This window comes from Vicia villosa, unplaced genomic scaffold, assembly GCF_029867415.1.
Source record: "Vicia villosa cultivar HV-30 ecotype Madison, WI unplaced genomic scaffold, Vvil1.0 ctg.000320F_1_1, whole genome shotgun sequence".
NCBI classification, from domain to species: domain Eukaryota; kingdom Viridiplantae; phylum Streptophyta; class Magnoliopsida; order Fabales; family Fabaceae; genus Vicia; species Vicia villosa.
This window is the reverse complement of record NW_026705142.1, coordinates 268493-281792: the sequence shown is the minus strand read 5'-3', so window position 1 is coordinate 281792 and position 13300 is coordinate 268493. Positions and strand designations below refer to the sequence as shown.

The following is a 13300-nucleotide window of genomic DNA, read 5'->3' as shown; positions in this document are numbered from 1 at the left end:
AACATTGGACTAAGATCTATGTGGGCTTGAGCTAATGATCACGTTTCGATCCATCATTGATTTCTTAAATCTCACACAGCTTGCTTCGGCAAATCCGGAACTACACAGAAAAGGGAGGAAAACTAAGTGATGCTTTTTAAGAAAAGCCAACAGTAATGTCATAATTGTCTTGTTTTGAATATAATACTGGCTAACGAGCAGTTGAAGACATGTTCATGCACACAATATAGACTATGCCACTAGGTAGAAGCCAAGTAAACCATAACAAATATTATATCAAGAAAAGGGGAGGCTTGAAAAATTACCATTTGCAGTTATAAACTGCACGTCTTCGACTATCTTCGTAGCCATAGGTAGTTCATTAGACAAATAATGTCGAGAGCCAGAACCAGCTCGAACACCTTTAGCAATGCCAGAAAATTTGCCCTTTTCCACTTCTGCCTTGGCTTTGCCATGCCCAAAATTGAGAAAGATAGTATAACCAATAAATTCAAATCCCAAATGTCCTGTTGTATAGATCCCCAGAATTTGGCATCTGGTATTTTGAATCATCATATCCTCTATAAAACTTATTAAACTCGGGTCTTTCATTTCTCAAAAGCTCGGCCATACCCATCCTATTTCCATTCTGCATTTCATTCCACCCATCCCAATTGCCATTTGACAAGACAGCATTTCTAGACTGCTGGAGAGAGAGTTGAGGAAATGTTGCCAGATTACTGACATGTGATTGATCTATCCGTGATGAAATTCCGTAAGGATCACCAAGCTGAGAAAACGTGTTACCAATTTCAGAAAATCGATGGTTATGTTGTGGTGAGAGAGATCTTTGCATCAATAACTGAAGTCGGGCTTCGTTCTCAAGGTAATTTAATTGTGGGGTGTAATTGGATTGCATGTCTAGTGTTGGGCTGTTTAGCGCACCTTGAAGCCTCCCCTTACCAACTGCCAAAATAGCCGGATCCATAAACTCAATGTCTCCTGCACCACCAAAATTTCCAGTTGATGGTGTCTGATACGAATTTCTCCATAAGAAAGGGTCAAGCAATGAATTCCCTGTCAAAAGGAAAACAGTCATTCAATTTCAAACAATATGCAGGAAGTGGGTGCAAGCCAAACAAAGCAATAACTAACCAGAAATTGAGTCAAAAGTCTGCCCCATTCTCTCATGAGAAGAAAACCCAGGAGGTGGTGGCCTGCTTGGAACTGAAAATCCTGGGGGCGCTGAAATTTGTGGTTTTGAGTTAGCTGAAAACCATAATAGAGGAAGATCATTGCATGTCTTTACAAAGATAAGAGGAGCTTGGAAGCTGTTATTTCAATTTCAACTTGGTGACATTATCATAATCAGTTATCTATTCTACTGTAAATCACGGCACAATTGACAGGAATACACTTTCAATAGTGGACTTGGGCTCTCTAGATTCCCAATACCTATCAAAAGTTTTCTACTTCTCGCAAATTCCACCAAAAGTAAGATATTTTTTAAAAATTCAGATCAATCAAAAAGAAAAACTCCAAGCCAAAATTGGCATAAAATAACATCAGTATGAAATCAGAAAAAGAAACCAATGTTAAGAAACGCTACCTATGATGCATAGGTACGGTACCCGGTGCGGGTACTGGTACCGGTACAAGATACGGCATTTTTTAAAAATCAAGGTACGGGTACGTTAATAAAAATATAAGAGTTCTCTATAAAATATATGAATAGATAACAAAATTATTAGGAGCCATGACAAAATATCACTATAAAAGTTATAAAAATTCAACAATAATGTTAAGATATAATAACAAAGAAATTAAAATACCTCAATATAGCATATTGATATTTGAGAAAACTACAAATTTCACTCAAAATCGAATAATAAGAAAAAGTGAAGTACCACGAGTACGGTACGGGTGCGTACCTGGTACCGGTACTTCACCATTTTAGAAGTACCCATGTTTCAGAGAACGCTACATAAATAAAAAGAGTGACTAGTTTATGTAAGCTATAAATACTCACCAGAAAGCTTATTGGAAGAAGCAACAAACTGACCACTGCCTAGATTTTCAGATTCCTCAATGTTATTGGCGGGAAAGCCATATGCAATACCCACCTTGTCCAAAGACACGTCTGTGGTTTCCATAAAATCTTGGATGAGTGAGCGGCTTCTGAGTAATTGTTGGTTGGCACCATGAGATGGATTCATATCAAAGCCTTGGATTTTGGATTCCTCTTGTCTCGCAAAAGAAAATCTTGATTGATTGGTTTGAACATTACAAGAACTAGATTTCTTTAGAGGACGATTCTGATTTTCGGTGCTGTCTCTTAACAGCTTCGCCAAATCATCCCAGGCATCAAACTCCATGGACAATATATTTGAAATTATACTACTCTCACCATTATCTGTTGTAGCAGCATCATTTCCAATATTAACTGTTTTACTCGTTAATCTTCCAATATGATGATCATTGCTTTCATCATGAAGCAACCTGTAAGAGCTGGTGCTGTTCGATTTCTCAGAATAGCCATTGCATAATGCTGCTTCAGCTCCATGTAATTTTGGTTCATACCCAACTTCATTATCTATGGCTAAAGAACCAGCATTTACAACAGTACAAGGTTCACCATGCTGCAGAGGATGAGGATTATTATGATTTGCAACATGAGGAAAACGTGACCTAGGTAAATAAGAATGACTAACAACTTCAGGATCCTTAAGTCTCTGACTATCAAAAGATGTCACATCATCTTCTATTTCAACATAACCAGATGCTAGCTCAGATTGAGAATCCAATTTTAAATCATATTGTTCTTTTGATTTACAGATCTCGCTGTCTGATATAGAGGCTTTATTAGCTGCATTTGTATTTATCACATTTCTGATTTTATCAGTATGTTCTGATCCTTGAGATTGAATAGACTTAGCCGATACATAATCAAGAGGCGGGCTGCTAGGTTTGGTTACGTTGTAATGTTCATTTTTGGCATTTCTATCAAAGTCAACAGAGGACAGCCCATATGACAAATTTTGAATCTCTTGATTGGTAGCAGCAACTTCTTCGTCGGGACAAAAGCTGCCATTTGAATTTGCTTTGATGTCAATAGACTTTGTTGTGTTTGATGTTGTACAACTACCTCTGGCTAATGGTATAGAAGACAACTGAGTGTTTGAATTCATAGGTGCAAGAGAAACATCAGAAGACAGAGTTTTTTCACTTGCACTCGCCACAACATTCATAGTGTTACTTTTTTCTCCAGACACTATATTATGTCGCCCATCACTTGACACTTGCCTCTTTATTGACTCACTATGCAGTGAAACTTGATTGGAGCTTGCAACAGCAGACGAAAAGGGTAGTGTGCTGCTAATGGAATCAGACTTGGGCTTGGACAGTCCAGTAGGACATGATAGATTGCCGGCAGCTGGCTGACAATTTGTAGCCCGCAAACCCCTAATAACACAGAATCAAATGTTAATTAACTTCAAATAATCTTAAGTTTCAACATTCCAATCCAAATCCAACACTATATATTACCATGCAGCAGGGGGAGCCATAGGCTTTGCAGGACTACCAATAGGAGGCGAACCTCTTACAGTGCAAACAGAGTTCTGCTCCATAATCAAAATAAAAAGTTAGTAACTACATGTTTAGCTGCAAAGTGCATTTAGCAGCATAGTCAATCTGGACGAAGAGCAACTAAATAATGAGTCAGCACAGGGAAACAATGCAGGAAAGGCCAACGCCCAAAATAGAGGCAATTTAACAAAAAAAAGAGTTAAAGGTAGAACGAAAAGAAACACATACACTTGAAGTATTTTTCACAACAGGTTTATCTGAAGTGTTGCTCGTGCAATCATCCAACGGAGGAGGCAATACATTCCCTGACCGCCGTTCCATATTGGTTGCAGCACCAGTAATATGTTGAACATGACTTCTTAAAAAAAACAAAGTGACTAAATCATTATAAGCACAAATTAGGGTAACATAGTTTATGCAATCTGAACCCATTTTAATCCATTTAAAAATAAATTGTGTCATTAATTAGCTATCAAAAAAACTGCCAATTGCCCTTAAAAACCTTGCCTTTTATGACAGTCATCAGGTTTCAGATTCCAAACAATTAACTATATTCAACATGATATTCACAGTTAACATTTCAGCTATCCACAAATAGTCTAGTATCACAAAAAGGTAAGGTAGATTCAACCTTGTTAGTTAAAAACTGAATGCTGATATGAAATGCTCACATGACAAGGGACATGAACCAATTACAACATACTATGGTTTTATTTTTAAATCAAAACCTAATTTGCTTTGCATCAAAACTCACGTAATAGCAATACCTAGTGTATGCTGATACTATTTCATCTTTTGTGAAGCTGTCTTCTTGAGAGCCAATCTCATGAAGATATACACAATCCGGATTGCTGCAAGGCTGTTCATCAAGATTTTTCCACAATTAAAAGCTTAACTAATCAAGGAAAAGGTAAAAATATTTGCAGGAATCAGTATTTTTCAAACCATGTTTCTGAGCCATGCATGGCAATATTTAGTTGTTCCAAAACAAGCCCTGAAATGTAAAAACCAATAGCGTAAGAAACTGATAAGCAAGAACCAGGGGTCAATCATCTCATATGTAAAAGAAAAAGGCCTCAACAAGTGCAAGGATTGATACCTTAAAGGTCTACCCTCCAAAATAAATCCATGTACATTTTGAATACATCGAACTGCTTCTTCTTCCTTTGAATAAGTAATATATCTGAAACGAAAAATCCTTCCCTTAAGAGCTGTAACTTTTAATAAAATTATAATGGATGAAAATGTTAAGAAATATTAATGGTCATCAAGAAGAGATATACAAATACAGTTTTCAGAGAAAAAATCGGGTAGCTCCCAAAGTCAAAATCACGTACAAATTGATTGGAATATGTGTGGAGAAGACCCCATAGAAGCACTAGTAAGGAGGATTGACAAGTGGAGAATAGTCTAATAGATTGAACTTTGAACTTATAAGTAGAGCAAGAAGAAGAAAAACTACATGCAAAACTATTAAGGGAGATTTAGAGTTGAAAGGTATATTCCTGAACTTCAAAACGTGATAGGGAGTTATGATGTCAATCCATGTAGCTTGACTGACTGTCAAAGAGATCTCAAATACTTAAATTAGATTTTGACTTTTTGACGGTCAATGGACACAAGTCCTTCATTACTGAAGCCTACTAGCAGTGTTGCTAAAATCGGCTCAGACATACTACTCAGTCCAACCGGTGGTCTATGATGCATTGGTACAATTACGGTGTCTACATGGCATTTTTTTATTAAAAAAATCAAGGTAAGGGTTTATCAATAAGAAAACAAGATTTTATCTATGAAATGAATCAAGAGCAAAATTGTTCAATTTACTTTAAAACGTCACAATAAAAATTTAAAAGGTCAAAATTTGTGTTAAGTTACAATAAGAAAAAAACTAAAATGCACAAGTAATATTATAACTATATATGAAAAAACCAAATATTTTACTCGAAACGAAATAATGAAAAAAAGAGGAAGCACCACGAGTATGGTAAGTATACTGGTACCGGGCTCGTATCCGGCACGGGTACATGCTTCAGAGTGCTTCAGAGCCAGTGGGATTCTTCACATTTTTCAGAAATCAATCAAGAAGAAGAGAAAAAATCACAGAAGAGGAGAGAAAAGAATGCTGGGATTGTGACTGCAAATAAGAAGACGCCTTGAGGGTTGCAAACAGTGGGTTTCATATTTTCTTTTTAGAGTTCAACTAAGTAATTTAGCATGGTTGAGGGTTCTCTTTGAGCCATACATCATTGGACAACAACAAACCCATACTTTTAAGAATTCAAGCATGCCTGTGGTTTATAGGAGGCTACGCAAAAAAGCAAACTAGACATAAAGTAAAATAATAGAATGAAAAAGGACATCATAGAGACCAATAAGAGTAGCGCCACTAACTTTCAGGAATGGCCAAGAGCCTCCATGCCATGCTCGCCATGACAATCATGCAAATACCACTAAGAAAGACAAGCTGAGCCACAAATTTGAAAAGAACACAAACTTACACACTACATGTGCTGTTTGGAAACTGCTGAACAACACCAGCTGCTGTCCGAGACATCGACACTTTTAAGACCTTCCCATACTGACCAAAATACTCTCGCCGTTGGAGAAGCTGCATGAATATTGATAAAATTTAAAAACCATCCACAGAGAACAATGGGAAATATTGAAAGGCATGAGAGGGTAAGGTGAAATTTTATGCTATTTTTTTAATTGAAAATATGCAAAAAATGGGAACTATTGGAAGTAGATGAAGTCAAAATATTACATCTTCATCAGCCAGGTCGAGAGGCAACCCCACTATGTAAACAAGATTCCTCCTAATAACTCGCACATCATTGAGCTGCTTCCGTCCTTCAGATGATTTAGACTTCGCTTTTTGGCTCTTCATCTTTCTTTCCATATGAACTTCAGCCACCAATCTAAGCAAAGATATTATCAGTAAGATACAATTACAAAAATGCCCAAGCATAGAAGCATTTTTAAAAAATGCTTCTGACTAGCGCGAACTAAGAAACTGAGAGTGTAAGGCCTGATTGGCTTGCTTTATATGCTCTCAATTTTAATCACAAAAATAACACCATAATTTCACTTTACCGTTTTCAAAGTTTTGAACAGATAATAGTCTAAACAAATGAAAAGAAAAAAATTGATAAAAGAATGTTTTATAAAACCAAACAGGCCCATAATAACTGAGATCTACCTTGTTCTATCTGAAACATAAAAAGTACAGCTTTCGAGTTCCATATCCTAATATAATATATATATATATATATATATATATATATATATATATATATATATATATATATATATATATATATATATATATATATATATATATATATATGTACTTTTTATGTTTCAGATATTATAACTTAAAAAGTGTATATGATATGATAATTAGACAAATGCATGCACACTTAATTAAAAAGGGGAGGAAGGGGATGTGGAAAGAATAAACATTTAAAGCCTACAAAATGTACTGTTAAAAGAATAACCTCTCACAGTTTGCAGCCATCCCGACAATCTTTTCCTTATCATATGGAGAACGACATGCAGGGCACCTTCCCTCTGTGTTGTCCTTCTCAGCCATGTCCATTATGTGATGCCAACACCAGACGCAAATCTACAGCCGATTACAGAAACAGTTTGCATTCAAAATTGTTTGTGTTCGTGATTATAGAAACCAAGCAAGTCTCAGAAAACAAAACACACGACAGAGAGAAGGGGGTAGCACATATTCTAATAGTTTATTTTGTAAGCTAAAAAAATTATTAGATCACAAAAATATTTGCACATTGAGTGCCTCAACAACAGAAAACAAAAAAGAGAGAAAATCGCCCTGCCTGAAACAGCGAGAAAATAAAATTTTACAAAAAAACATTACTCTCACCCAACTTAAAAAACAGCAAAGCCAGAAACTACAACCCAGGACACATATGATAGATCCCACCACCAATTGTCTCACAACGAAGTATCCCCTAAACATCCTATGCGATTATTGATCCATAATGAAATCGGGAATATAAATACAAGCGAGGTTTTAACTTAGCCAACTCCAAGGTTTCAGCTGGGCTAACTCTAGGCTCCTATGATCAACCAGTTCGACAGACAAGAATGTCTTTGGACTATGAGCCCACCAACGATGGATGAATAGTAAGGATTGAAGAATGCCAAATGTCAAACGATCAAAGGATAAAAAAATATGCACAGACCAACAAACCAAGTGACCCAATGCTAAAGAAATTTATATAAACTTAAAAAACACAACATCAATCAGATTATTGCGCAATAAAAAACACATAAAAATAGAATAAAACCTGGTAGCCACATTTGCATGGTCTCAATTGCTGATCAGTCAAATCCATCTCTTCAGCACAGAGAGGACAAGTCCTTTCTCCTTCATCACTCATGATTGCTCTGGACAAAAATTAAGTAGACCAAAAAACACATATCATCACTATCAAGTAATATTGTGAGCAGGAAACATTATAAACAATATAAACCACAAACTTTATCCCGAACTTATAGCTTCTAAGTTTTGGATAGAAAAGCAAAAGGAAAATCCCTATAATCGCACCAGGAACCCGACAACAACTACGATAATTTTAATAGTCATCAACCTCTTATCACAACAAACTAATAAATATTAACATGTGCCAGTCACTTTAAGATATACAGCTATGAAGCACTTTAAGATATACAGCTATGAAGCACGGACACCCCAAACACGACCGGACACTGACACTATGACACCGGTAATAATTTGAAAAAATAATAAATTAAATGAAATCACAAGTGTCGGTACATGTGTCCAACACCAACACCAACACGGACACGACTTTTTCAGAGATGTCGGTGCTACATAGATATACAGTAAGAAAATCAGGAAAAATCCATAGATTATGCAAAATAATGACACCAGGTGAGTAAAACTAACTACAGCTATCAACACAGCTTGAATTCATACACTCACACTAAAAACTTACAACTAAAAATAAATCAATAAATAAATAGATTGCAGCATGCCTCATAGATCAGCTAAATACTAATCAGAGTATACAATTCTACATAAAAAGGGGAATAAATTCACAATCGAATACCTAATTAAAATATTTCAACACTAACAGAATCTGAATCCTACAAAATCCGATAGAAAACGCTGGATTATGAATTCATGCATCAAAAACAACAGTGAAACAAGCTGAATTGCGAGCTACATAAACGATCGATGAAATCAACAGCAAAAACCAATCGACGAATCAATTAGGGATCTATAAAATTAGGATTGAATCGAGAAAATTAGGTCATGGATTAGAAGTGGATTTACTTACAGTGGTGAGATCGGGAAGAATACGAAACTGTGAGGCGGAGATTGTTCGAGAAGCGGAAGATTGCGAAAACACGAGCAAAGGGTAAGAGGCAGAGAAATGCACAATGTGACGTCTTAAAAAGAGAGAGAAGAGAGAAGGCTTTGTTTGGATGCAACTTTTTGGCTGCTGCTTCTCCCTCTCTAAACGTCGTTGTCATGCAAAATTACGCTTATTGTCCTTTCGGTTTGGTTTAATTACAATGATTGCCCTTTGTTTTTCCCTCTTTGACTCTCTATTTTGTTTTATTTTATTTATTTGTTATTGTTATTTTTTAAAATACCACTAACATTTTATTGTCATTTAACAAAAATCAGTGGTATATCTGTGCGAATGTTACACAGTTTCTAAAATTTAATAAAAATATAAAATTAATTTATCAAAAGAGCTTATTATCTATAAAAAAAAGACATATCTTAATTTGTATATGAATCGTAAATATAATCTTTCCATATATAAAAATATTTTGATAAATAAGATATTTTCTATTATGCAATATTCTTTTTATTTTGATATTATTTTTTAAATATTTGGAAAAATATTATTCTCATTTACAAAAAATATATATATTAAGATTCACTATTAATTTAAAAATAAAACTTGTCATTAATAACATATATCAATAAAATATTTACATCAATAATATATAGTTCATTTTATCATGTATTATCTTTAAAAATGTAGCATCTTAAATTAAAAATAATTTCAAAATAAAAATATTAGTAAGATAAATAATTTTAAAACAACACAATATTTTGGGTGTTTAAATTCATACATTATTTTAAAAGTATTTACTTTTATTTTATTTTATTGTATAAAAATATAATAATCCGTATGCTCGAATGAATTTCGGTCTGGTTACTCGTGTGTTTCTACGGGTACCGTGTGTTACAAGCATTTATTTCTAAAATGTAATAAGAATGAAAAAATAGAAAGATAAAATTATTTAACCAAAAAAATTTATTTTAAAAAATATATATATTTATTTATATTTAGAGCATAAATATAGTTTTCCATATATATAAATAGTATTTATATTTAGAGCAAAAATATAGTTTTCTATATATACAAATAATATTACATTTGTTATTAAAATCTCTCTTTCTTCTAAATTTAAAAAATATATATATTTAAAGTTATAAATAAATAGTATTGTAATATTTTTTTTAATATCATTGTTTGGGTGTTGGTTTCTTTTCTCTCAAATAAATTAAGAAAAAACGTTGGTATATTAAAATTTCAAAGAATAAGAGATTAAAAAATTCTAAATCCTTGTAATAACAAATTTTATGACATACTATATCACAATATAAAGTCAAGCTACAAGATATAAAATTTTTATAACCAGCACAAAATAACATTACCTTAAATTTAGTTTAATATTATTGATTATGAATTTGTTTATAGTAAAAAATAATAAAATTAATTAAAAGTGTTATGATTTAAAATTTAATATTATTAAATGGGATACAGAATAATAGTAGTTTAAATTTAATATTGTAATGATATCTTTAAGTGGTTTATTCTTTTTTTTATAAAATCAAATTTTTCAATTATTTTGTTAAACCTGGATAAGAAATATTCAATTATCAAGAATATAATATTTTATTAAATTGAATATGAAAAATCAACTATAATTACAATATTAAAGTTGTAGATCTTCAAATATCATAATTTACATCTTCTTATTTTCAAAGCCCCTACTTCCCGTCAAATCACAAGATATTATTTATTTTTTAATCAAATAGGAATATATTAACTCAAAAAAATCCAAGTACATGGCGAATGGCGATCCCTCGGATCGAGCCCTCAAAACAATCTAAGGAGGACACCAACCTATAACATCGAATTGCTATAATGGGCTCTAAGCTTTTTAGAGCACCAACCTGTTAGAACAAGATTTGTTCTGATCAATATTCTTAGTTTTGATGATAACAAGCATATGAATTTTGTATGAGATAATGTGGTACTCTAATACTATGCAATTTCCATTTCAGGAATTATATAAAGAGTATGCACAAAATCAGCGCAAGAAGCACTGACTCAGAAGGTTCAGCATGCAACATCAGAACATGGTCTGGCAAGACATCAGAAGATGGTCAAGCAGAATCAGAACATGGGTCTATGGAAGCATCAGAAGAACTTGAGATCAGAAGCAGAAGCACTGAAGTTCTCATGGTATCACGCTCAAAAGCACTTCAAGGTCAGAAGACAAGAAGATGCTCTGCACCAAGCTGTTTGACTCTGATGACATTCAAACGTTGTTTACACAAACATCAGATCAGAAGCAAGTACTAGACTGGCAGGCTACGCTGACTGACAAAAGGAACGTTAGAAGTTATTAAAGGCAACGTCAGTAGACACAGCGAAAACAAGGCTCGAGGTAGTTGACAAAAGAGTGAAACATTAAATGCAATGTTGTACGGATTACGCAAAGCATTAAATGCTCCCAACGGTCATCTTCTCAAGTGCCTATATATATGAAGTTCTGATGAGAAGCAAGTTTACAACACACGAATCAAAAACTCTGAACCAACTTGCAGAAACGTTGTTCAACTCAAAAGCTCTCAAACTTCATCATCAAACTCACTTATTGCTGTTGTAATATTATAGTGAGATTAAGCTTAAACATTAAGAGAAATATCACAGTTGTGATTATAGCTTTTCAGAAGCATTGTAATACTCTTAGGATTTGTTTACATTAAGTTGTAAGAACTAGAGTGATCAGGTTGTTGATCAGTATACTCTAGAAAGTCTTAGAGGGTATCTAAGCAGATTGTTCCTAGAGTGATCCAGTTGTGATCAGTATACTCTAGAAGACTTAGCAGTTGGCTAAGTGGAAAACCATTGTAATCTCGTGTGATTAGTGGATTAAATCCTCAGGTGAGGTAAATCACTCCAAGGGGGTGGACTGGAGTAGTTTAGTTAACAACGAACCAGGATAAAAATCATTGTGCAAATAGTTTTTATCTTACAAGTTTTAAAGCTACACTTATTCAAACCCCCCTTTCTAAGTGTTTTTCTATCCTTCAATTGGTATCAGAGCGCCGGTTCTAAGGTGCAAGCACTTAACCGTGTTTAGAAAAGATTCAGGAAGAGAAAAACGCTTCAGTAAAAGATGGCTGGTGAAGATCCATCAACTACATCTACATCTGGCTCTGCTGAGCAATACAATGGAAATGGTAACAATGGTTATACTAGACCACCAGTATTTGATGGTGAAAACTTTGAATACTGGAAAGATAAACTTGAAAGTTACTTCCTTGGTCTAGATGGTGACTTATGGGATCTTCTGATGGATGGTTACAAAAATCCAGTGAACGTTATTGGCGTAAGGCTTACAAGACAAGAAATGAATGATGATCAAAAGAAGCTTTTCAAAAATCATCATAAATGTAGGACTGTTTTGCTGAATGCTATCTCTCATGTTGAGTATGAGAAGATATCTAACAGGGAAACTGCCTATGATATATATGAGTCATTGAAAATGACCCATGAAGGAAATGCTCAAGTTAAGGAGACCAAAGCTCTTGCTCTAATCCAGAAATATGAAGCCTTCAAGATGGAGGACGATGAAGATATTGAGAAGATGTTCTCAAGATTTCAAACGCTAATTGCTGGATTAAGAGTTCTGGACAAAGGCTACACCAAGGCTGATCATGTAAAGAAGATCATCAGAAGCTTACCCAAAAGATGGGGTCCAATGGTGACTGCATTCAAGATTGCAAAGAATCAGAATGAGGTTTCTTTGGAAGAGCTAATCAGTGCCTTGAGAAGTCATGAGATAGAGCTGGATGCAAATGAGCCTCAGAAGAAAGGTAAGTCTATTGCATTAAAATCTAATTATAAAAAATGCACTAACGCTTTTCAGGCTGAAGAAGTAGATTATGAAGAATCAGAATCAGAAGAAGAAGATGAACTGTCCATGATCTCCAGAAGGGTAAACCAACTCTGGAAAAGCAAGCAAAGGAAATTCAAGAGCTTCAGAAGTTCAAAGAAGTCTGAAAGAGGAGAATCTTCTGGAAGCAGAAGATTTGACAAGAACAAGGTCATCTGCTATGAGTGCAATGAGCCTGGACACTTCAAGAATGAATGTCCAAAACTTCAGAAGGAGAATTCCAAGAAGAAGTTTCATAAGAAGAAAGGTCTTATGGCAACATGGGATGATTCAGAATCAGAATCAGACTCTGAAGGCGAGCAGGCAAATCTTGCACTAATGGCCACAGTGGATGATGGATCAGAATCTGCATCAGAATCAGATTCTGAAGAGGTATTTTTTGAACTATCTAGAGAAGAGTTAGTTTCCAGTCTGACAGAACTTCTGGAACTCAAGGCTCATCTTAGTATCAAATACAAAAAGC

General features: G+C 34.4%; 1 protein-coding gene across 3 annotated transcripts; it reads right to left on the bottom strand.

Annotated features, from left to right (window-relative positions):
• Positions 1 to 346: 346 nt before the first annotated feature.
• On the bottom strand, positions 347 to 9083 carry LOC131626752 (uncharacterized). Of its 3 annotated transcripts, none has more exons than XM_058897589.1 (13): positions 8904 to 9083; positions 7890 to 7989; positions 7068 to 7195; positions 6335 to 6488; positions 6069 to 6178; positions 4667 to 4750; positions 4513 to 4561; positions 4335 to 4426; positions 3796 to 3925; positions 3526 to 3599; positions 2009 to 3441; positions 1135 to 1224; positions 347 to 1056 (listed from the first exon to the last, which is right to left on the bottom strand). In XM_058897589.1, the coding sequence occupies exons 2-13, from the start codon at positions 7980 to 7982 to the stop codon at positions 491 to 493; spliced, it is 3003 nt and encodes a 1000-aa protein (XP_058753572.1). In that variant the 5' UTR covers positions 7983 to 7989; positions 8904 to 9083; the 3' UTR covers positions 347 to 490. The 3 variants fall into 3 exon arrangements, with proteins under 3 accessions (XP_058753572.1, XP_058753570.1, XP_058753571.1); XM_058897587.1 differs by having other exon boundaries at positions 1135 to 1248; positions 8904 to 9082; XM_058897588.1 differs by having other exon boundaries at positions 1135 to 1248; positions 3796 to 3922; positions 8904 to 9082.
• Positions 9084 to 13300: the final 4217 nt, after the last annotated feature.

Coding starts and splice junctions, on each gene's coding strand:
- LOC131626752 (XM_058897587.1), bottom strand. CDS start 7,982: ATGAGTGATGAAGGAGAAAGGACTTGTCCTCTCTGTGCTGAAGAGATG. Junction 4,751..6,068: donor CCAAACAGCACATGTAGTGT/GTAAGTTTGTGT, acceptor TTTTCGTTTCAG/ATATATTACTTATTCAAAGG. Junction 4,427..4,512: donor ATGCATGGCTCAGAAACATG/GTTTGAAAAATA, acceptor CTTGATGAACAG/CCTTGCAGCAATCCGGATTG.